Below are 24,946 nucleotides of genomic sequence, written 5' to 3'. Positions count from 1 at the left end.
ATAGGGAAAACTAACAAGGCTAACCAGCAGATTTTTCAACAGGTTTTTCAGGCCATAAAGTAGTGGCATGATATATTCAAAGTGCTGAAGGGAAATCAAAACAAAACAACTACGATCAAGAATACTTTCCCCAGCAAGATTATAATTTGGATTTGAAGGAGAGACAGAATTTGCCAAACAAATGAGTTTATCACCACAAAGCCAGCCATAAGAGAAACGTTAAGCAGGCTTCTTTCAGTGAAAAAAAAAAAAAAACGGCTATAAGTAGACACTGAATTAAAACACATAACATATGACAATGTTGGAGAATGAATGGACAATGGTAAGAGACAGGTAAAAATAAAAAAAAATTAATGTGTTTCAACTTAAATGACTATAAAATTAATACAGACTTCTACTTACATAGGACCTTATAGTACACCTCTTTGTAACCACAAACTACAAACCTATGAGAGATACAAAAAAAATAAAGAGAAAAGAAAGGCAAATATATCACTACAAAAATTCGCCAATCACAAAGAGCACAAGACAAGAAAACAGAAACAGAGAAAAACTAAAAAAAAAAAAAAATCAAGAAACTAATAAAAATAGCAACAGATACAAAGGTATCAATAAACTTAGTTAGCTAGTAAGTAAAATAGGCTTCATGCCAAGCTCAGAGACCAATGCAGGGCTTGCACTCATGACTATGTCCAAAACCTGAGAGGAGATCAAGAATCAGATATTTAAATGATTAAGCCACCCAGGTATCTCTGTCAATAATTACTTTAAATGTAAACAGTGTAAGCACTCCAATCAAAAGACAAAGGGTTGCAAAATGAATTTAAAAAGGTTAGTCCATATGCTGCCTAGAAAAGAGTCATTTCAATCCTAAAGATACATACAGACTGTAAGTGAAGTGCTGGGAAAAAATAATTATACAAATAGAAGCAAAAATAAGCCTGGGTAGAAATACTAATATCAGATGAAATAGACTTTATTTTTTTTTATCGTTTTTACAGTTTTTTAATGTTTATTTATTTTTAAGAGACAAAGAGAGACAGAGCACAAGTCGGGGAGGGGCAGAGACAGAGAGGGCGGGGGGGGAGGGGAACACAGAATCCAAAGCCAGCTGCAGGCTCTGAGCTGTCAATACAGAGCCCAACGCGGGTCTCGAACCCCTGAACAGTGAGATCATGAACTGAGCCTAGGTTGAAAGATTAACTGACTGAGCCATCTGGGGTGCCCTAGACCAAACAGACTTTAAACAAAGACTACAGCAAAAGAAAAAAAGTGCATCGCATAATGATAAAGGGATCAACCTAATAAGAGCACGTAACAATTGAAAATATCTATGCACGCAACAATGAAGCACTTGAATACAAAAAGCAAATATTAACAGACATAAAGACAAACTGATGGCAATTCAATATAGTAGGTGACTTCAACACCCACTTACATCAATAGAAAGATCATCCAAGAAGAAAATCAGTAAGAAAACAATGTCAGACTGAATCAGATGGACTTTAAAAGATATATTAAGCACATTCCACCCCCAAATAACAGAGCACACCTTATTTCCAAGGGCACATTGAACATTCTCCAGAATACACAGATGTTAGAACACAAAACACATCTCAATAAATTTAAAATGACTGAAATTACATCATGCCACTTTTCCAACCACAAGATAAAACCAGAAAGCAATCACAAGAAAAAAAAACTGGCACAAGCACAAACACACAAAAGTTAAACAAGAGGATACTAAATGTGTCAACAGAGTAATCAAAGAAGATATACAAAAATATGTGACAACAAATGAAAATGAAACCAAAATGATCCAAAATCTTTTGAACACAGCAAAAGCTGTATTAAGAGGGAAATATATAGCAACACAAGACTACCTCAATAAATAAGAAAAAGCTCAAATAAACAAATAAAGCAGACCAGAATCAGTAAAATAAAGACTATGAAAACAGCAGAAAGTTTAAATAAGTAAATCCACGCCTGGATCCTTGAAAATATAAACAAAATTGATAAACCCTTACCCAGGCTCACCAAAAAGGGAAAGAGAGCATAGGAGAGAGAAAATGGACCCAATATATAACATGAGAAACAAAACAGAACTTATACGACACAAATATAAAGAATTATAAGAGAATGTTATGAAAAAATCCCAACAAAATGAACAACCTAGAGCAAATGGATACATTCCTAAAAACATCTTCCAAGACTGAATCAGGAAGAAACAGAAAATTTAACAGCCCAAGTAGTAGTAATGAAATTGAACTGTTAATTAAAAGTTACCAAAAATTAAAATCCCAGGATCAGATGGATTCACAGGGTAATTCTACCAGACATTTAAATAATAGTTAATATCTACTCTCAAACTATGCCCCCCCCCCCAAAAAAAAAAACCACGTACGATGAAGAAATGCTTCCAAATTCATCCTATGAGGCCAGGTTTACCCTGATGCAAACCAAAGACACTCCAAAAAAAGAAAACTACAGGCCAATATACCTGATAAACAGAGGCAAAAACCCTCAACAAAACATTAGCAAACTACCTTCAATAAAACATTAAAAACATCATTTACTACAATTAGGAAGGATTAACTCCAGAGATGCAAGTATAGTTCAATATTTGCAATCAGTCAATGTCATACCCAACACATCAAAAATTGATCGAAAAAAATCGTATGATTGCCTCAATAGATGCATAAAATTCTGACAAAATTCAATATGTATTTATGAAAAAAACTCCCAAGAAAGTCAGTTTAAAGAGAACATACTTCAATATAAAACATCATCTATGAGAAAACACAGCTATCAACACACTGAATAGGGAAAAACAAAGCTTTTCTTCTAGGCAGCTAGGAGCTCAACACTTTTAGTTAGCCTAACATAAGAAATTCTAGCTGCAGGGGCGCTTGGGTGGCTCAGTTGGTTAAGCATCCGACTTCAGCTCAGGTCATGATCTCAAGATTCATGAGTTCGAGCCCCGCATCGGGCTCTCTGCTGACAGCTCAGAGCCTGGAGCCTGTTTCGGATTCTGTGTCTCCCTCTTTCTCTGACCCTCCCCTGTTCATGCTCTCTCTCTCTCTGTCTCAAAAATAAATAAACGTTAAAAAAAATTAAAAAAAAAAAGAAGACATTCTAGCTGCAGCAATCACAAAAGAAAAGAAAATAAGAGGCATCCAAATTGGTAATGAAGAAAGAAAATCCTAAAGCCTCCACCAAAAATGATTAGAAGTAATTAGTGAATTAGGTAAGTGCCAAGACACAAAATCAATACCCATAAAATTGCACTGTTTGTAACTAATAACAAAGTAGAATATAAATTATGAAAATAATTCAATTTACAATTGCAACCCAAACCTATACAACACCTAAGAATAAACTTAGCCTGAAAGTCCTGAATTCTGAAAAACACAGAACAAAAAACACTAAACAGAGAACCCTAAAAAAGTTGAAGAGGAGACAAAGAAATGGAAAAACATTCCATACTCATAGGACTGGAAGAATAAATATGGTTAAAATACCTTCACTACCCAAAGCAATCTACAGATTTAAAGAAATATAATGAAATCAAAATATATTTTCACAGAGGTAGAACAAAATATCCTAAAATGTCTTCAAACCACAAAAGACCTCATATAGCTAAAGCAATCTTTAGAAAAAAAGGAAACAAAACAAAGCTATCACAATCCCAGGTTTTAAGATATGTAACAAATATGTAGTAATCAAAAGAGTACCATACTGGGTCAAAAACAGAAATACAGATCAAGAGAACAGAATAAATCCCAAAAATAAACCTATAATTATTTGGCCAATTAACATATGCCTCTAAAAGAGGCACGAACATGCGAATAGGGAAAAGACAAGTCTCTCCAATAAAACGTGCTCAAAAAACTGGGTAACTGCATGTAAAATAAAGAAACTGGACCGCTTTCTTACACTATACACAAAAATACACTCAAAATGAATTAAAGAGCTAAACATGAGACCTGAAAGCATAAACATCCTAGGATAGATAGAGCATAGGTGGTAACTTCCCTTGACATTGGCCAAAGCAACATTTTGCTAGATTTATCTCCTCTAGCAAGAGTAATATTATTATAAAGCCAAAACAAACTATTGGGACTACATGAAAAATTAAAATTTTTGCACACTGAAGGAAACCATCAACACAATGCAAAGGCAATGTACTGAACAGGAAAAGAGTCATGATATATCTGATAAGGTTTTAGTATCCAAAATATATGATGAAAACAGTAAAAAAGAAACGCAATTAAAAAATGGTCAAAGGAAATGAATAGGTATTTTTCCAAAGAAGACCTACAGAAGGCCAAGACTCATGAAAACATGCCCAAATCACCGATCATCTGGGAAATGCAAGCCAAAACCACCATAAAATATATTACACCTATCAGAAAAGACAGAAACAAAGACCAAAAATAAGTTATCAGTGAGATTATGTAGAAAAAGGAAATTTTGTACACTGTTGGTTGGAATATGATTTGGTACAGCCACTGTAAAAAAAAAAGCATGGACGTGCCTTTACAGGTTAAAATATTAATTCCGTATGATTTAGTATTTCTACTATAGGGTATTTATCCAAAGGAGGAAAAAAAAAAAAACCACTAATTCAAAAAGATACGTGCATTCCTATGTTTACTGCAGCATGATTTACAATAGCAAGATATGGAGGTAACTTAAGTGTCCACTGATAGATGAATGAATAAGAAATATGTGGTGTGTGTATGTATATAAACATGTATTCAGCCATATAAAAGGATGAGTTCTTGCCATTATCAACAGGGATGGAACTAGAGGATATTATGCTAAGTATCATAAGTCACACTGAGAAAGGCAAATGTCACATGATTTTACTCACAGGTGAAATCTAAAAATCAAATGCATTAAAAAGCAAAAAGCCAGAATCAAACCTATAAATTCCACAGAGAATTCAAGGTTGCAAGAGGGTGGAGAATGGGTAGGATGGGCAAACTGGGTGAAAGGGAGCAGGACACACAGGTGTCCAGTTGTGGAATGAATAATTCATAAGAATGAAAGACACAGCAGAAGTAACACAGTCAAAGCCACTGTAATGGCATTGTATGATGTCAAATAATACCTATACTTGTGGTGAACACAGCATAATATACGGAGTTGCAGAATTACTGAGTTGTAATTCTGAAACTAAAGTAATACTGTGTCAATTATATTCAAATTTAAAAGTAATTAAAGAATTAAATACTTACGATTAAATGGGAGATGAAAGACTTGTATACTAAGCACTAGAAAAACTCACAAAAGACATTTATAATAAATAGACATCCTGTGTCTCTGAAAAGTTAGACTTATTATTAAGATGTCCACACTACCCACAGCAACCTTCAGATTCAAAGCAATCTCTAGCAAAATCAAAATGTCACGTCTTACAGAAAGAGAAAAAAAGCCTATTAAAAGGTATTTGAAACCACAAAGACCCAGAATATTTAAGAAATATTAAGAACACCTAGGGGCTCCCGGGTGGCTCAGTTGGTTGGATGCTGGACTTCAGCTGAGGTCATGATCTTGCAGTTTGTGGGTTCTAGCCCTGTACTGGCCTCTGTGCTGACAGCTCAGAGCCAGAAGCCTGCTTCAGATTCTGTGTCCCCCTCTCTCTCTGCCCTACCCCTGCTCTGTCTCTCTCTGTCTTTCAAAAATGAATAAACATAAAAATTTTTAAAAATAAAAAGAACACCGAGATAACACTATGATTCTCCCTGATCAAAACATACTAAAAACTACTCTAATCAAAATAGTAGGATACTGGAATTTGAGGATTAAACTTAGGAACTCCCTGGGCTTGCACCATGGGTTAACAAGGCATAAAGAATTACAAAGCCATAACATGATCACACCCAACCTTGGGTAAACAAGATTAGGACCTGAGGATAGAGCAGGGGTGGGTAAAGGCCCCCAGAACAGAGAGGGGGCAAAGGCTCCCAATACAAAGTTATATGAGTTAAACAAGATTAAGCATTCAGGGTAAAAGTGTCCCCCAATTTAGTACTACAGCAGAGAGCTGCTTTCATAGGAAAGAAGGACCAAATTGGGTAAACAGGTATACGGGGCTACAGATTCCTGCTATGCTGGTTAAGCTGCCCAAAGTGGAGCTGGTTAGCAAAAGAAAAGGTGCCTTGTTAACCCTGAGGTTGCATGCTCTATCTGTCTTATCCCCTAGGCTAGCTAAGATAAACAGACATGGTACCTCCTGTCTGCCATTAACATCCATCTGCCTGGCGCCATGATTTTGTTTTATACTGACCCAAACCCAAACACCGATATCTTCAAAAACCCCTTCTCCTCATGCCATGAGTTTATGTTCACAGATTCACTCTCTCTTTCTGCGTGTCCATCACTTTTGTAAGCTTTCTGATAATAATAAATACGGGGCAAGGACCCTTATTCGGGGATCTTGTCATTTCCTGGACATTAGCCATCTCTACTTTTCATCCTGAATCTGCTCTACTGCTGGCCAAGAGAGAACTTCAGACTTACGAGTCTACAACACTGGAATAAAAAGAGATATATGCCAACAGAATAAAACTGACAGACCATTAAATACCCTAAAACACAAGACTATGCCAGGAGGCCAAGAAAACACAGTGGGGAAAAGGGATCTCTTCCATAACTGTTGGGAATACGGGACATCCATCTATAACAGAATAAAACTGGACCCTTAGCTCAAGTCATACACAAAATGAATTAAAATTAAAGATGTGACACACAAAACAATAAAATGTTGATAAGGACAGATGGGGTGGGGGATACCTGGGTAGTACAGGTGGTTGAAAGTCTGACTCGACTTCAGCTCAGGTCATGTTCCCATGAAATAAAAAAATAGTTTTAGTTATGCAAGATGAATGAGTCCTACATATTAAATATAGAGCAATGTTAAATATACTTAACAACTGTTGTATGACATGCTTGAGATTTACTGAGAGTGTAATTTAATATTCTTACCACTAAAATCACACACACAAAAAAGTTAACATATGAGAGAGATTTAAGGATATGTCAAATTAGCCTTATTATGGCAATTATTCCACAATGTCTATTTATGTCAAAACATCAAGTGTACAGCACGAATCATACAAGTTTTAACTGTCAACTGTACCTTAGTAAAAATGGAGAAACAAGAAATAAAGAAATGTACCACTTTCATAAGCATCAAAAGTAAAAACAACAGTTATGAGTTAAACTAGTGGAGTATTGGTAAAAGACACCCACTGAACTACAAAATATTGCTAAAAGAAATACATATGACAGACATAAATGGAAATCCATCCCATATTCATCAACTAGGTGAATATTGTTAAGGTATCAATAATACCTAATCCATCTCCAGATACTTTGTAATGCCTATCAAAATTCTAAATCAAATTTTTGCAGATGCAGAAATAAGAAACGATTTTAAAATCATGTGATTTTAAAAGTAAAATGAATAATGAAAAAAGAACAAAGAAGAAAAGAACAAGGAAGAAAACAATGGATGACCCCCATTGTGATTTTACACAATATTACAAAAGCTATAGTAATACAAATAGTATGGTAAAAGGGCAGAGAAATATAGACAATGAAATAGAAACAGAAGATGAAAGAAAACATACTTGCATATATGGTCAAATGATCTTGAACAATACTGAACACCCCTCAATGTATAAAGGATACAAGTGTGTTCAACAAGAAAAAAAAACAAACCGTTCAGTGAAACCAGGATCTTATTCTCTGAGAAGATAAACAAAATGGATCAATATCTAACCAGACCCATAAAAAAAAGCACTCAAATTAACAAAACCACAAACAACAAAGGAGAAATAATAACCAACACCACAGAAACAACTGGAAGACCATATTATGAAAAATCATATGCCAACAAATTAGACACTGTAGAAATAACTGATAAATTATGAGAAACGTAAAATGCCAAAACTGAAAATAGGATGAAATAGAAAATTTGATCAAACTGATTACTATCAATGAAATTACTCAATAATCTAAAAACTCTCAACAAACAAAATTCCAGAACAAGATGGTTTCATAAGTGAATTCTATCAAAACAGAAGGATAATACCACTTCTTCTCAAACTATTCCATAAAATAGAAATGGAAGGAAACTTTCCCAATTCACTCTATTAAGGCCAGCATTACCCTGAATCCAAAACCAAAGAAAGACAACACAAAGAGAACTACAGGCCAATATCCCTGGTGGACATGGATGCAACAATTCTCAACCAAATAACAGCAAACAAAATTCAATAATACATAAAAAATCATTCACTATGATCAAGTTAAATACATTCCCAGGATGAAGGATAGTTTGATATTCCCGTATCAATCAAGGGAATATGTTACACTAACAAGAGAAAATATAAAACCATACGATCATTTCAACAGATGAAGAAAAAGCATTCTCAAAGTACAACATTCATTCATGATAGAAACCCTCAACAACATAGCTTTAGAGAGAACATATAAAGGTCACCTATGAAACCTGTAACAAACTTCATACTCAATGGGGAAAAACTGAGAGTTGAGGAACAAGACAGGGATAACCCACTCTTACCACTTTTATTCAAATTAGTACTTAGAAGTCCTAGCCACATCAATCAGACAACAACAACAACAAAAACAAAAGGCATACAAATTGGTAAAGAAGGAAAACTTTCACTATTTGCATATGACATGAGGTACTGTATACAGAAAACCCTAAAATCTCCATGAAAAAAACTACTAAAACCGATAAATGAATTCAGTAAAGTTGCAGGATACAAAATCAACCTACAGAAAAGGCTGCATTTAAATACATTAAAAACGAAGTCACAGAAAGAGAAATTTAAGAAAATACTCCCACTTACAATTGCAGGAAAAATAATTAAGTCCCTAGGAATGAACCTGACCAAAGAGGTGAAGGACCTGTACTCTGAAAACACAAAACACTTATGAAAGAAACTGAAGAGGACACAAAGAAACGGAAAAACATCCCATACTCATAGATTGCAAGAAGAAATATTGTTAAAATCCTAAACAACCAAAACCAAAACCTAAACAATGTAAATGCATTACATTTAATGCAACCCTTATCAAAATACCAAGAGCATTTTTCATAGGACTGAAACCAATGATCCTAAAATCTATATGGAGCACAAAAGACCCCAAATACGTGAAGCAATCTCGAAAAAGAAGAACGAAGTTGGAGGTATCACAATTCCAGATTTTAAGTTATATTATAAAAGTGTAATAATCAATACAGCAAGGAAATTACATAAAAGTAGAAAGAACAGAACAAAAAGAAACAGAGCAAAAAGAACAGAAAACCCAGAAATAAAACCATACATACATTAATATTCAACAAAGGAAGCAAGAATATGTAAAGTCTCTTCAATACATACTGATGGAAAAACTGGTCAGGGACATGAAAAAGAATTAAAATGAACCACTTTCTTACCCAAGACACAAAAATACATTCAAAATGAATTAAAGACCTAAAAATGAGACTTGAAACCATAAAAATCATAGAGAGAGCATGGGCTTTCCAGAGAGGTTTCCTATGTCAAGGGAAAACAAACAACAAACAAACAAACAAACAAACAAACTATAGGGACTACATCAAAATAAAAACCTTCTGCATACCAAAGAAAACAATTAACAAATTACAAGACAATGTACTCAATGGCACAATAACATCACTGCAGATGACATAACTGATAATGGGTTAGTATTCACAACATGTAAAGAACTGATACAACTCAGCATCCAGAAAATAATCCAATTTAAAAATAGGCAGAAACCTTGGACAGATATTTCTCCTAAGAGGACATCCATATGGCCAACAGACACGTGAAAAGATGCTCAGTATCATAGATCATCAAGAGAAATACAAATCGAAACTACAATGATATATCACCTCAAAACAGTCAATGGCTAAAATAAAAAAAAAAAAAACAACAACAGAAGAAAAAGCAGGTGCTGATAAAGATGCAGAGAAAGGGGAATTCTCTTACACTGGTGTAGCTACTTTGGAACACAGTAAGGAGATACCTCAGAAAGTCAAAAGTAGAACTACCCTATAATGCACCAATTTGGTACTTACCCCAAAATGCCAAAACACTAGCTCAAAGGGATACGTGCAGCCCTGTTTTTTGAAGCATTATTTGCAAAAGCCAAATTAAGGAAGTCACCCAAGTGTCCAGGGAAGCATAAAGAAGATGTGATACACGCACACAACCAGAAATCCTAAAAAAGAATAAAATCTTGCCATTTGCAACATGGATGGAGCTAGACAAATCCTGTATGATTTCACTCATTTGTGAAATTTGAGAAATAAAACAAACAAGTTAAAGAAAAAAAGCAAGAAACAGACTCTTAACTCTAGAGAACACACTGATGGTTTCCAGAGGACGGGTGGGTGCCTGTGGGAATCGGATATATAGGTGTTGGGAATTAAGGAGGGCATCTGGAAGAGCACTGGGTGTTGTGTGGAAGGGCTGACTTACTATACCGTCTACGTGAAACTAATATTCTAACGTATGTCAGCTACAACGGGATTAAAAGTTAAAATTTAATAAAAAATGGTTCAATAGATATTCACATGCAAAAGAATGAAAGTGGACATTTAACTCACACAAAAATTAAATTTAATTAAAACCAGAAAACAAAACAAAACAAAGAAGACAAATACACAAACAGAAACTCCTCAAAGGAAACAGGAAAAAAGCTTCAAGAGACTGGATTTGACAAAAAGCACGGGTAAAAGCAAAACAGACAAATGTTACTACATTAAACTTTTTTGTGCATCACGGGATAAAATCAAGAGTTGAAAAGCATGCTACAGAATGAGAAAATATTTGTAAATCATATACATATAAGTCATTAATATCTCAGAGGTATAAATAATTCCCAAAATTAAACAACAAAAATATTAAATAACTCAAATTAAAAAAAAAGGCAAAGTGCTTGAATACACATTTTTTCCAATATTGATATACGAACGGCCATAATGCACATAAATAGTTGTTCAAACTTATAAATTCTCATAGAATGCAAATCAAAATGATAATATCACTTTTTTGTCCTAGCAGAATATCTACTATAAAAATATAAATACTAATACTAATACTAAGACGACGACTGCTACTACTACTAACAATAATAATAATATCAAGAGAGAAAATAACTTTTGCCAAATATGTGGAGAAACTGGTATTCTTCTGCACTGGTGGTGGACTGTAAAACTTAGAAAATTCTATGGAATACAGTATACTGGTTCCCCAAAAGAAAATTAAAATAAAATGACTCTATGATCCAGCACACCCACTTCTGGCCAAATGTCCAAACAATTAAGAGCGGAGCCTCAGAGATACTTGTATCTCTGTACAGGCATGTACACTCATATTCACAGCATCATTATTCACAACAGCCAAGAGGTGGAAGCAACCCAATGATCATCAGTGAATGAATGGATAAACAAAATGTGACATATTCATGTAATGGAATATTCAGCTGTAAATGAAAAAAAATCCTTTTACTTGCTCTGTAGCTACGTATTTTAATGAAATTTGAGGACATTATGCTAAGTGAATTACGCCAGTCACAAAAAGACACATACTTGAAATACTTATGGCTCTTCTTATATAAAGTACCAAAATTAGTCATATTCAACTAAAATAAAATAAAAATGTTATTTACCAAGGCTGGGGTATGAAGAAAACAGAGTCTTGTTAAAACAAATTTTCTATTTTTTGAAATGAAAAAGTTCTGCATATCTGTTGCACACAGTGTAGATATATTTAACATTACTGAACCATACACTTCAAAATGCTCATGATGGTAAAATTTTATGTTTTTTACCAAAACACAAAAAACATATTATTCTAACTACTGAACCAAAAAAAAAAAAAAAAAAAAAAAAAAAAAGACTTCTTAAAAGGCATCAGAAAATTAAAGTGACATTAAAGTGAGAAAAAAAGTACCGTTTCTTTCATCTGGATTTCACTGATCTTTATCTTGAAGAGTTTGTGTTTGAATTCCTCATTACAAAAAAATACATCACCATCTTCCACATCTCTGCCCTTGGGACTTTTGATAAGAACTCTAGCTCTGCCACAAGCTAATGATTGTAGAGTTCTTCTAAGTTCTCTATCCTCTGAATGAGAAAAAAAAAATGTTTAGCATTTTTATTACAGCACAGAGTTAAACAATTACAATCAATACTTACCTACTCCAGTAGCCACCTTAATTTCTTCTAAGCTGAACCGATTTCCTTCATTAAACATCAACAGCACCAATGTTTGGAAAAGGGTTACCTGGAGTTCTTTTTTGCCCTGTTAAAAGCAACATTCTATTAATTTCTTATAGAAAAATACCAATTTAATGATGATGTAGGTATGATTTTAGCTACCTAAAATCCTCGCTATTTATTATATTAAAATATTAATAGTAATTGAAACTTGAGTCCTGTTGAGGTCAAAATAGAGCTAAAAGTGGCAGACATTAACAGAAAAAAACAGCATTGGCTGTTTCCACAATAAATAAACATACTTTCCACTTTAGAACTAACAATACATTAGATATTTAAAACCCAGAAAAAATATTTGTGTTATCACCACTCATAATCAAGGTACTAAAAGTGGGTAAACAATTTCCCAGATGCTTCTTTCAGTCACTATTCACTGACAGTAACAATAAAGATTACAAAATTGTTCTCCTATTTGAGACCATTCCAAATATTAACTTTAAATTAATTAAATGTTAAAGGTGAAATCTGAAGTTTCAAGCATAAGGGGAAAACTCCATGACACTGGTCTTGACAACAACTTTTTGGATATGATACCAAAATATATGATTTGGCGTTTACGAACCCAAAGGATGAACACAGAGGAAGGGAAGGAAAAATAAGATCAAAACAGACAGGGAGACAAACCGTAAATACAGTTCTCTTAAATACACAGAACAAACTGAGGGTTTGTTTGTTGGGGGCAGTAGGGTGGGGGCATGGGCTAACTAGATGATGGATGGGCATTAAAGGTGGCAACTGTCAGGGTGAGCTATGGGTGTTATACGTAAGTGATCATTCACTGAATTCTACTCCTGAAACCAATACTATGCTATTTTAACTAACTTGAATTAAAATAAATTTCAGAAATAAATAAACAAAAAACAAACATATCATAGACCAGATCATAATGGAAGTTTTTGTGCAGGAAAGTAAATAAATTCATTCATTCTTCATTTCAAGAAAATAAAAGGTAACCTATAGAATGGCAGGAAATACTTGCAAACCCATCTATCTAATAAGGAGTAATATACAAATACATACAGTACTCATAACTACTCAACAGGAAAAAAAAATCCAAAATAAATCCAAATGAAAATAGGCATAGGGCCTGGATAGTCATTCTTCCAAAGAAGCTATGTGAATGACCAACTACATGAAAACTGTATAAAACATCATTAGTTAGGGAAATAGAAAATCCAAAAGGGAAGTTCCTCATAAAATTAAAAATGGAACTAACATGCAATTCAGCAATTTTACTTCTAAGGATATAGTTGAAAGAAAAAAATAAAATCACTACCTCAGAGAAATATGTGCACCTGCTGTTTTGCAGGACTGTTTACAGTAGCCATGACATGGAAACAACTTAAGTGTCAATGAACAGAAAAATGTATAGAGAAAATGTGATAGATTAGCTTACACAGACAGGTAAGATAGGTATGACAGACACACAGGTTAAGATCAGTATAGAGATATATAAATAGAGTTTAAAAAAATAATAATACAGAAACAATGGAATATTATTTATCAATAAAAAAGAGAGAATTACGCCATTTCTGACAACAAAGATGGATCTTGACAGCGTAACTGTAAGTGAAATAAGATACAGAAAAACAAACACCATCCCATGGAAAGGGAGAACTACAGACCAATTTCCCTGGTAAATATAAATGCAAAAATTCCCAAGATACTAGAAAACCAAATCCAACAACAGATTTAAAAAATTATTCACCACTAGCAAGTGAATTTATTCCTGGGCTGCAGGATTGGTTCCATACTCACAAATCAAGCAACGTGATAAAACATACTAATAAAAGGAATGACAGGAACAACATGATCCTTTAAGTAGGTGCAGAAAAAGCATCTGACAAAATACAGCACCCTTTTTTGACAAAAAAAAAAAAAACTCTTAAGAAAGTAAAAATAAAAGGAACACATATCAACATCATAAAAGACTAATATCCTCAATGGGGAAAACGAGACCTTTTCCCCTACAGTCAAGACCATGACAAGAATGTCCAGTCTCACTACTGCTGTTCAACACTGGGTTGGAAGTCCTAGCCTCATCAATCAGACAACAGAAAGAAATAAAAAGCATCAAAATCAGCAAGGAAGAACTCAAACCTTCACTCGTCTACTCTACATGGAAAAATCCAAAAGACTCCACCAAAAAACTGTTAGAAATGATACATGAATTCAGCAAAGCTGTAAGATATAAAATCAATGGACAGAAATCAATGGCATTACCACACACCGATAATGAAGCAGCAGAAAGAAAAATAAAGGAATGCCATTTATAATTGCACTAAAAACCATAAAATACCTAGGAATAAAATTAACTGAAGAGGTACAAGATCTGAATCTTTAAAACTATAGAAACTTTATGAAAGAAATTAAAGAAGACACAAAGAAATGGAAAAGGGTTCCATGCTCATGGATTGGAAGAAAAAATGCTATTAAAACATCAATTCTATCCAAAGCAATCTACATATTCATAGAAGTCCCTATTGAAGTAGTATCAGCACACTTCACAGAGCTATAACAAACAATTCTAAAATTTGTCTGGAACCAGGAAAGACTTCAAACAGCCAAAGTAATGTAAAAAAAATAAAGCTAAAGCTGGAGGCATCACAATTCTGGACATCAAGCTTTATTACAAAGTTGTAATTGTCAAGATAGTATGGTCCTGGCACAAAACCAGACACACAGATCAATGGAACAAAACAGAGAGCCCAGATGGAAGAACTGGAAGATGGTGATGTAGGAGGACACTGGGCTTACCTCGACCTGCTGATCACTTAGACTCCACCCACATCTGCTAAAATAACCCAGAAAACCACCAGAAGTCTAGCAGAATGGACTCTCTAGAGCCAAGTGTAGACAAGAGGCCCACGGAAAAGGGTAGGAAGGGCAGAGAGGAGGTGCGCGCTACACGGACTGGTGGGAAGGAGCCAGGGCAGTGGAGGGCAGCCCGCCTGGCAAGGTGAATCCACGAGTCTGGATTACAAAAGCGGAGGGGCTGGACTACGTGAGTTCTGACAGCCAGTGGCACTTAACATCTGGAATGTTAAAAGTCAACAGCTCTGCTCTCGGAGAGCAGGGAGGGTGAGAGGACACTGGGAGGGAGAGTTGTTGAGCCCCGGAAGACAGAGCTCAGCTCGGCCTGGGAACAAAGGGTGCTGGCAAGCGCCATCTGCCTCTCCCCCCCCCCCCCCGAGCTGAAATCCCAAAGGGAACCCAGTTCCTGTCACCGAACTTGCTTGCACCTGGCAAATGCCCAACACTGTGCTTTGGTGGATCCATCCCTCCAACGGGTCTGCCTGCCTGCCTCCCTCCCAGTGCTGCAAGGCCCCTCCCGCAGGAGACCACTGACAGCAAAGCGAGCTAAGCCTGCCCCTCCTGCCCCATGCACCTTGCGGATCCACCCCGGCTAATACACCAGATCCCACTGAAGCAGCACCACAAACCTGGCGTGTGCAAGTAGCCCCGACAGGGGCCACTCCACTCCACAGTGAGTCCTGCCCCTGGGAGAGGGGAAGATAAGGTACACACCAGTCTGACTGTGGCCCCTGGCGGTGGGCTGAGGTCAGACATCCGGTCTGACTGCGGCCCCGCCCACCAACACAAGTTACTCCACACAGCACACAGGGGAAGTGCCCTGCAGTTCTGTGCCAGTCCCGGGACTATCCAAAATGACAAAACGGAAGAACTCTCTTCAAAGGACTCCAGGAAGTAACGACAGCTAACGAATTTATCAAAACCAATTTAAGCTATATAAGTGAACAAGAATTTAGAGTAATAGTCATAAAATTAATCACTGGGCTTGAAAACAGCATAGACGACAGCAGAGAATCTATTGCTACAGAGATCAAGGGACTAAGAAATAGTCAGGAGGAGCTAAAAAATGCTCTAAATGAGGTGCAAAATACAATGGAGGCGACCACAGCTCGGATTGAAGAGGCAGAGGGGAGAATAGGTGCATTAGAAGATAAAATTATGGAAAAAGAGGAAGCTGAGAAAAAGAGAGAGAAAAAAACCCAGGAGTATGAGGGGAGACTTAGAGAACTAAGTGATGCTATCAAACGTACCAATATCCATATAATAGGAATTCCAGAAGAGGAAGAGAGAGGAAAGAGGCTGAAGATGTACTTGCACAAATCACAGCTGAGAACTTCCCTTATCTGGGGAAAGAAAAAGGCACTGAAATCCAAGAGGCACAGAGAACTCTCTCCAGATGTAGCTTGAATCGATCTTTTGCACAACCTACCATAGCGAAACTGGCAAATGCAAGGGTAAACAGAAAATTCTGAGTGCAGCTAGGGATAAACTCTCTCTAACATATAAAGGGAGACCCATAAGACTAGTAGCAGACTTAGCTACTGAAACTTGGAAGGTCAGAAAGGAATGACAGGAAATCTGCAATGTGATGCAGAGACAAAATATGCCCTCGAGAATCCGTTATCAAGCAAGTCTGTCATTCAGAATAGAAGGAGAGAGAAAGGCTTTCCCAAACAAACAAAAACTGAACGAATTCATCACCACTAAACCAGCCCTACAAGAGAGCCTAAGGGGGATTCTGTAAGTGAAATGTTGCAACGACCACAAAGTACCAGAGACATCACTACAAGCATGAGACTACAGACATCACAATGACTCTAAACCCCTATCTTTCTATAGTAACACTGAATGTAAATGGACTAAATGCTCCACACAAAAGTCATAGGGTATCAGAATGGATAAAAAAAAAAAAGACCCATCTATTTGCTGTCTACAAGAGACTCATTTTAGGCCTGAGGACACCTTCAGATTGAAATGAGACTGAAAGATGGAGAACTAGCCTAGTACCAGAAGTCAAAAGAAAGGTGGAGTAGCCACACTTATATCAGACAAACTAGACTTTAAATGAAAGGTTGTAACGAGAGATGAAGAAGGGCATTATATAATAATTATAGGGTCTATCCATCAGGAAGAGCTAACAATTATAAATGTCTATGCACCAAATTCTGGAGCCCCCAAACATGTAAAACAACGAATCACAAACATAAGCAACCTTATTGATAAGAATGCGGTAATGGCAGGGGGCTTTAATACTCCACTTACAACAATGGATAGATCATCTAGACACAGGATCAATAAAGAAAGAAGGGTCCTTGACAGATATAGTTAGAACTCTGCATTCCAAACCAACAGAATATACTTTCTTCTCGAGTGCACATGGAACATTCTCCAAGATAGAGCACATACTGGGTCACAAAACAGCCCTTCATAAGTATAAAAGAATTGAGATCATACCAAGCACACTTTCAGACCACAGGCTATGAAACTTGACATCAACCACAGGAAAAAGTCTGGAAAACCACCAAAAGCATGGAGGTTAAGGAACACCCTAGTAAAGAATGAATGGGTCAACCAGGCAATTAGAGAAGGAACTGAAAAATATATGGAAACAAATGAAAATGAAAATACAACAATCCAAGCGCTTTGGGACGCAGCAAAGGCAGTCCTGAGAGGAAAATACATTGCAATCCAGGCCTATGTCAAGAAACAAGAAAATCCCAAATACATAATCTAACAGCACACCTAAAGGAACTAGAAGCAGAACAGCAAAGTCACCCCAAACCCAGCAGGAGAAGAGAAATAATAAAGACCAGAGCAGAAATAAATAATATAGAATCTCAAAACACTGTAGAGCCGATCAAGGCAACCAAGAGTTGGTTTTTGAAAAAATAAAATTGATAAACCTCTAGCCAGGCTTCTCAAAAAGAAAAGGGAGATGACCCAAATAGATAAAATCATGCATGACAATGGAATTATTACAACCAATCCCTCAGAAATACAAGCAATTATCAGGGAATACTATGACAAATTATATGCCAACAAACTGAACAACCTGGAAGAAATGGACAAATTCCTAAGCACCCATACGCTTCCAAAACTCAAACAGGAAGAAACAGAAACAGACCAATAAACAGTGAAGAAATTGAATCAGTCATCAAAAATCTCCCAACACGTAAGAGTTCTGGACCAGATGGCTTCCCTGGGGAACTCTACCAGACATTTAAGGCAGAGAAAATACCTATCCTTCTCAAGCTTTTCCAAAAAATAGAAAGGGAAGGAAAACTTCCAGACTTATTCTAGGAAGCCAGCATTACTTTGTTTCCTAAACCAGACAGAGACCAAGCAAAAAAAGAGAACACTAGGCCAATATCCCTGATGACTATGGATACCAGCAATTCGAATTCAACAGCATTTAAAGGGATTATTCAACAAGATACCAGCACATTGAATTCAACAGCATTTAAAAGGATTATTCACCATGATCAAGTGGGATTCATTCCTGGGCTGCAGGGCTGGTTCAACGTTCTCAAGTCAATCAATGTGATACATGGGAGGGGGAGGGGGAGCGGGAGAGGGAGAGGGGGAGAGGGAGAGAGGAAGAGGGAGAGAGGGAGAGGGAGAGGGGGGAGAGGGAGAGGGAGAAGGAGAGGGAGAGGGAGAGGGAGAGAGGGAGAGGGAGAGGGAGAGGGAGAGAGGGAGAGGGAGAGAGGGAGAGGGAGAGAGGGAGAGGGACAGGGAGAGGGAGAGGCAGAGGGAGAGGGGGAGAGGGAGAGGGAGAGGGAAAAAGGGAGAGGGAGAGGGAAAAAGGGAGAGGGAGAGGGAGAGGGAAAAAGGGAGAGGGAGAGGCAGAGGGAGAGGGAGAGGGAGAGGGAGAGGGAGAGGGAAAAAGGGAGAGGGAGAGGGAGAGGGAGAGAGGGAGAGGGAGAGACGGAGAGGGAAAAAGGGAGACGGAGAGGGAAAAAGGGAGAGGGAGAGGGAAAAAGGGAGAGGGAGAGGGAAAAAGGGAGAGGGAGAGGGAAAAAGGGAGAGGGAGAGGGAAAAAGGGAGAGGGAGAGGGAGAGGGGAAAAAGGGAGAGGGAGAGGGAAAAAGGGAGAGGGAAAAAGGGAGAGGGAGAGGGAGAGGGAAAAAGGGAGAGGGAGAGGGAAAAAGGGAGAGGGAGAGGGAAAAAGGGAGAGGGAGAGGGAAAAAGGGAGAGGGAGAGGGAGAGGGAAAGGGAAAGGGAAAAAGGGAAAGGGAAAAAAGGGAAAGGGGGAAAGGGAAAGGGAAAAAGGGAAAGGGAAAGGAAAGGGAAAGGGAAAAGGGAAAGAGAGAAAGGGAAAGGGAGAAAGGGAAAGGGAGAGGGGAAAGGGAGAAAGGGAAAGGGAAAGGGAGAAAGGGAAAGGGAAAAGGAAAGGGAAAAGGGAAAGGGAGAAAGGGAAAGGGAGAAAGGGAAAGGGAAAGGGAGAAAGGGAAAGGGAAAAGGAAAGGGAAAGGGAAAGGGAAAGGGAAGAAAAAAGAAAAGAAAAGAGGGGAGGGGAGGGGAGGGGAGGGGAGGGGAGGGGAGAACCATATGATCCTGTCAATCGATGCAGAAAAAGCATTTGACAAAATTCAGCATCCTTTCTTAATACAAACCATCGGAAAAGTTGGGATAGAAGGAACATACTTAAACTTCATAAAAACCATTTATGAAAAGCCCTCAGCTAATATCATTCTCAGTGGGGAAACACTGAGAGCTCTCCCCCCTGGGAACAGGAACACAGATGTTCACTCTCACCGCTGTTGTTCAACATAGTGTTGGAAGCTGTAGCATCAGCAATCCGACAACAAAAGGAAATCAAAGGCATCAAAATTGGCAAAGATGAAGTCAAGCTTTCACTTTTTGCAGATGGCATGATATTCTACATGGAAAACCCGAGAGACTCCATCAAAAGTCTATTATAACTGATACATGAATTCAGCAAAGCTGCAGGATACATAATTAACGTGCAGAAATCAGTTGCATTCTAATACACTAGTAATGAAGCAACAGAACGACAAATAAAGAAACTGATCCCATTCACAATTGCACGAAGAAGCATAAAATACCTAGGAATAAACCTAACCAAAGATGTAAAAGATCTGTATGCTGAAAACTACAGAAAGCTTATGAAGGAAATTGAAGAAGATACAAAGAAATGGAAAAACATTCCGTGCTCATGGATTGGAATAATAAATACTGTCAAAATGTCAATACTACCCAAAGCAATCTACACATTCAATGCAATCCCAATCAAAATTGCCCCAGCATTCTTCTCAAAGCTAGAACAAAGGATCCTAAAAATGTATGGAACCACAGATGACCCCAAATAGCCAAAGTAATACTGAATAAGAAGACCAAAGTGGGAGGCATCACAATCCCAGACTTTAGCCTCTGCTACAAGGCTATAATCATCAAGACAGTATGGTAGTGGCACAAAAGCAGACACATGGACTAATGGAATAGGATGTAGATTTCAGAATTGGACTCACAAAAGTATGGCCAACTAATCTTTGACGAAGCAGGAAAGAAGATCCAATGGAAAAAAAGACAGTCTCTTTAACAAATGCTGCTGGGAGAACTGGACAGCAACACGCAGGAGAATGAAACTAGACCTGTTTCTTACTCCACTCACCAAAATAAACTCAAAATGGATAAAGGACCTGAATGTGAGACAGGAAACCATCAAAATCCTGGAGAAGAAAGCAGGAAAAAAAAAAAAAAAACAACCTCTCTGACCTCAGCCCCAGCAATTTCTTACTTGACACACCCCCAAAGGCAAGGGAATTAAAAGCAAAAATGAACTACTGGGACCTCATGAAGATAAAAAGCTTCTGCACAGCAAAGGAAACAATCAACAAAACTAAAAGGCAACCAACGGAATGGGAAAAGATTATTGGCAAATGATATATCGGACAAAGGGTCAGTATCCAAAATCTATAAAGAACTCCCCAAACTCCACACCCAAAAAGCAAATAATACAGCGAAGAAATGGGAAGAAAACATCAGTAAGACACCTCTCTAAAGAAGACATCCAGATGGCCAACAGGCACATGAAAAGATGCTCAACGTTGCTCCTCATCAAGGAAATACAAATCAAAACTACACTGAGATACCACCTCATGCCAGTCAGACTGGCCAAAATGAACACATCAGGATACTATAGATGCTGGAGAGGATGTGGAAAAACGGGAACCCCCTTGCGCTGTTGGCTACAAACTGGTGGCAGCCACTCTGGAAAACAGTGTGGAGGTTCCTCACAAAATGAAAAAATAGATCTACCCCATGACCCAGCAATAGCACTGCTAGGAATTTACCCAAGGGATACAGGAGTGCTGATGCATAGGGGCAATTGTACCCCAATGTTTATAGTAGCACTTTCAACAATAGTCAAATTATGGAAAGAGCCTAAACGTCCATCAACTTATGAATGGATAAAGAAGATGTGGTTTATATACACAATGGAATACTACATGGCAATGAGAAAGAATGAAATACGGCCTTTTGTAGCAACATGGATGGAACTGAAGAGTGTCATGGTAAGTGAAATAAGCCATACGGAGAAAGACAGATACCATATGTTTCCACTCTTATGTGGATCCTGAGAAACTTACAGAAGACCATGGGGGAGGGAAGGAAAAAAAAAGTAGAGAGAGAGAGGGAGCCAAACCATAAGAGACTCTTAACAACTGCGAACAAACTGATGGTTGATGGGGGATGGGAGGGAGGGAAGGGTAGGTGATGGGTATTGAGGAGTACACCTGTTGGGATGAACACCGGGTGTTGTATGGAAACCAATCTGACAATACATTTCATACTTAAAAAAAATAGAGAACCCATAAATCAACCTACAAATGTTATGGCCAACTGATCTTTGGAACAGCAGGAGAGAATATCCGAAGTAAAAAGACAGTGCCTTAAGCAAATGGTGACTGGAAAACTGGACAGTGACATGTAGAACAATGAGCCTACACCATGTTCTCATACCACACACAAAAATGAATTCAAACTGGATGAAACACCTAAATGTAAGACAGGAGACCCTCAAAATCCTAGAGGAGAAAATAGGAAACAACCCCTTTTTGTTTGGCTGCAGAAACTTCTTACTGGTCATCGCCAGAGGCAAGGGAAATAAAAGCAAAAATGAACTACTGGGACCTCATCAAGATAAAAGCCTTCTGCGCAGCAAAGTAAACAATCAACAAAATTAAAAGGCAACTAATGGCAGGGTGAACACCTGGGTGGCTCAGATGGTTAAGCATCCTCCTCCTGGTTTCAGCACAGGTCATGATCTTGCAATTGGTTTGTGAGATCAAGCCCCAAATTGGGCTCTGTGCTGACAGCATGGAGCCGGCTTGGGACCCTCTCCTCTCTTTCTCTGCCCCTTCTCTGCTCTTTCTCTCTCCGCCCTCTCTCAAGATACATAAATAATCAGTTTTAAAAGAGGCAACCAACAGAATTGGGGGATAGGTGCAGATGACGTATCAGATAAAGAGACAGTATCCAAAATCCATAAAGAAATTATCAAACTCAACCCCCAAAAAACACATAATCCAATAAAGAAATGGACAAAAGACATGAATGGACACTTTTTTAAAGAAAACACCCAGATGGATAACACACACATGAAAAAACATTCCACAATATGCATCATCAGGGAAATACAAATCAAAACCACACTGAGATACCATCTCACCTATCAGAATGGCTAAAATGAACAACTCAGGAAACAACAGATGTAGGTGAGGATGCAGAGAAAGGGGAACCTTTTTGCACTGATGGTGGGAATACAAACTGATGTAGCCACTGTGTAAAACAGTATGGAGGTTCCTCAAATAAATAAAAATAGAATTACCCTACAACCCAGCAACTTCACTACTGGGTATTTATCCAAAGGATACAAAAATGCTGATCTCAAGGAGCATGTGAGCCACAATGTTTATGACAAGTGCTATCAACAATAGCCAAATTATGGAAGGAGCCCAAATGTCCATCAAGTGACATTAACATTAAAACAGACGTTGTATATATGTATACATATGTATACACACACACACACGCGCGCGCGCGTGCGCGCGCGCACACACACACACACACAATGGAACACTCCTTTGTGATGCAGAAAAAAGAATGAAGTCTTGCCATTTGCCACAACTGGGATGCAACTGGTGTGTATTATGTTAAGCTAAATAAGTCAGTCAGAGAAAGATAAATACTGTATGATTTCACTTACATGTGAAACAAAACAAGGAAACATAGAGAAGGAAAAAGAAAAATAAGATAAAAACACGGAGGAAAACCGTAAGAGACTCTCAGATACAGAGAACAAAACTGAGGGTTGCTGCAGGGGTGTTGTTTGGGGGAATTATCTAAGTGGGTGATGGGAAATGAGGAGCACACTTGTTGGGATGGGCATTTACATTAATATTAATTGATGGATCACTAAATTCTACTCCTGAAATCATTATTACATTATAGGTTAACCTACTTAGATTTAAATAAAATTTAAAAATTAAAAAAAAATAATTAAAAAAATTTTAATTAAAAAAAGAAAAAATACTCTATGATCTCGTAATGTTTTCCATGGTACACACCATTCTCAGAGCACGGTCCGTGTCCTACTAATTTCCCAACACTGAGCCTTTTTGCCCATATATGCTAACAGCTGAAGTTTTCAGTACACCTAGCTGAGCTGCCTGGTGAGGGTCTCCCCATGCCAAAACAAACCAGTGGAGTCTGTAAGAGGAAACTGCTTAGTCTAATGTGTAGGTAGTAATTCAAGGAATCAAGAATTGTGACTAATACAGTGAACATTACACCATGAAAAGCTACTAAACAAAGCTCCAATAACTGATGTGAAAGAAATGAACTCTAAGACAAAGAATTCAGAATAATCCTGAACTATTAGAGAAGTTCACTGAACTACAAAAACATCCTGAAAGACAACAAAAGAAAATTAAGAAAACAATACATGAAACACGTATGTTCAACAAAAATACAGAAACCATTAAAGAGAAAAAACAAATTCTCCAGTGGCATAACACAATGACTGATTGAATTATTCAGATTAGAGCTTCAACAGCCATCTCATCACACAGAATAGAGAATCAATGATCTAGGATTATAGGAATCCCAGAAAGAGAGGAGAGAGACACTGGGACAGAAAGTATATTTAAGGAATACGAGCTGAAAACTTCCTACACTGTGCAAGAGATATGTACATCCAGACCCAAAGAATCCCAAATAGGTTGAACCTTTTCAGGACTATAGTAAGATTCATTGTAGTTACATTATCAAATTTCAAAAATAAAGAGAGTTTTGAAACCAACAAGAGAAAAATAACTCATAATATCTAAATGAGCCCAAAAAAGAATACGAGAATTCTCACCAAGATTTTGAAAGCCAGGAGAGAGTGGCATGATATACACAAAGTAGTGAAATAAACTTTCAACCAAAATGCTATTAGTAGCAAAGTTATTCCTTTTAATAAGGAGGACATAAAGATCTTCCTGAACAAAAGCAGAAGTGGTTCATCACCACTGGATCTACGTTATATGAAATTCTAAATGGTGTTCTTCAATCCCAAATAAAACATGCCAATTAATATCATGAAAACATAAGAATTTACGATATGTCCTGGTAATTGAAAATACTTTACCAAAGAAAATCCTCTAATATTGTAATGACAGTGCTTAATTCAGCATTCTAAAATAAAGTTCACAAACATGAATATTAAAAATAATCAAGATGTATTAATTTGTTATTGAATACACATGTAAATTGTAACTATTAATAATCCAAATGT

The 24,946-nt window shown here is 37.3% G+C and overlaps 1 protein-coding gene across 1 annotated transcript in view; it reads right to left on the bottom strand.

The window, feature by feature from the left end:
• The window catches only part of LOC145715074 (cullin-4B-like), a 138,113-nt gene that overhangs the window by 22,575 nt on the left and 90,592 nt on the right, over nt 1-24,946 (bottom strand). Inside the window, 2 exon segments of the mRNA XM_081794658.1 lie at nt 12,003-12,175; nt 12,248-12,353. Coding sequence (XP_081650784.1) covers nt 12,003-12,175; nt 12,248-12,353 — 279 coding nt within the window.

The sequence above is a fragment of the Panthera onca genome, chromosome Y, assembly GCF_046562875.1.
Source record: "Panthera onca isolate mPanOnc1 chromosome Y, mPanOnc1 haplotype 2, whole genome shotgun sequence".
Lineage (NCBI taxonomy): Eukaryota > Metazoa > Chordata > Mammalia > Carnivora > Felidae > Panthera > Panthera onca.
Note: the sequence above shows the minus strand (reverse complement) of the source record. Positions and strands in the feature narration are given on the sequence as shown.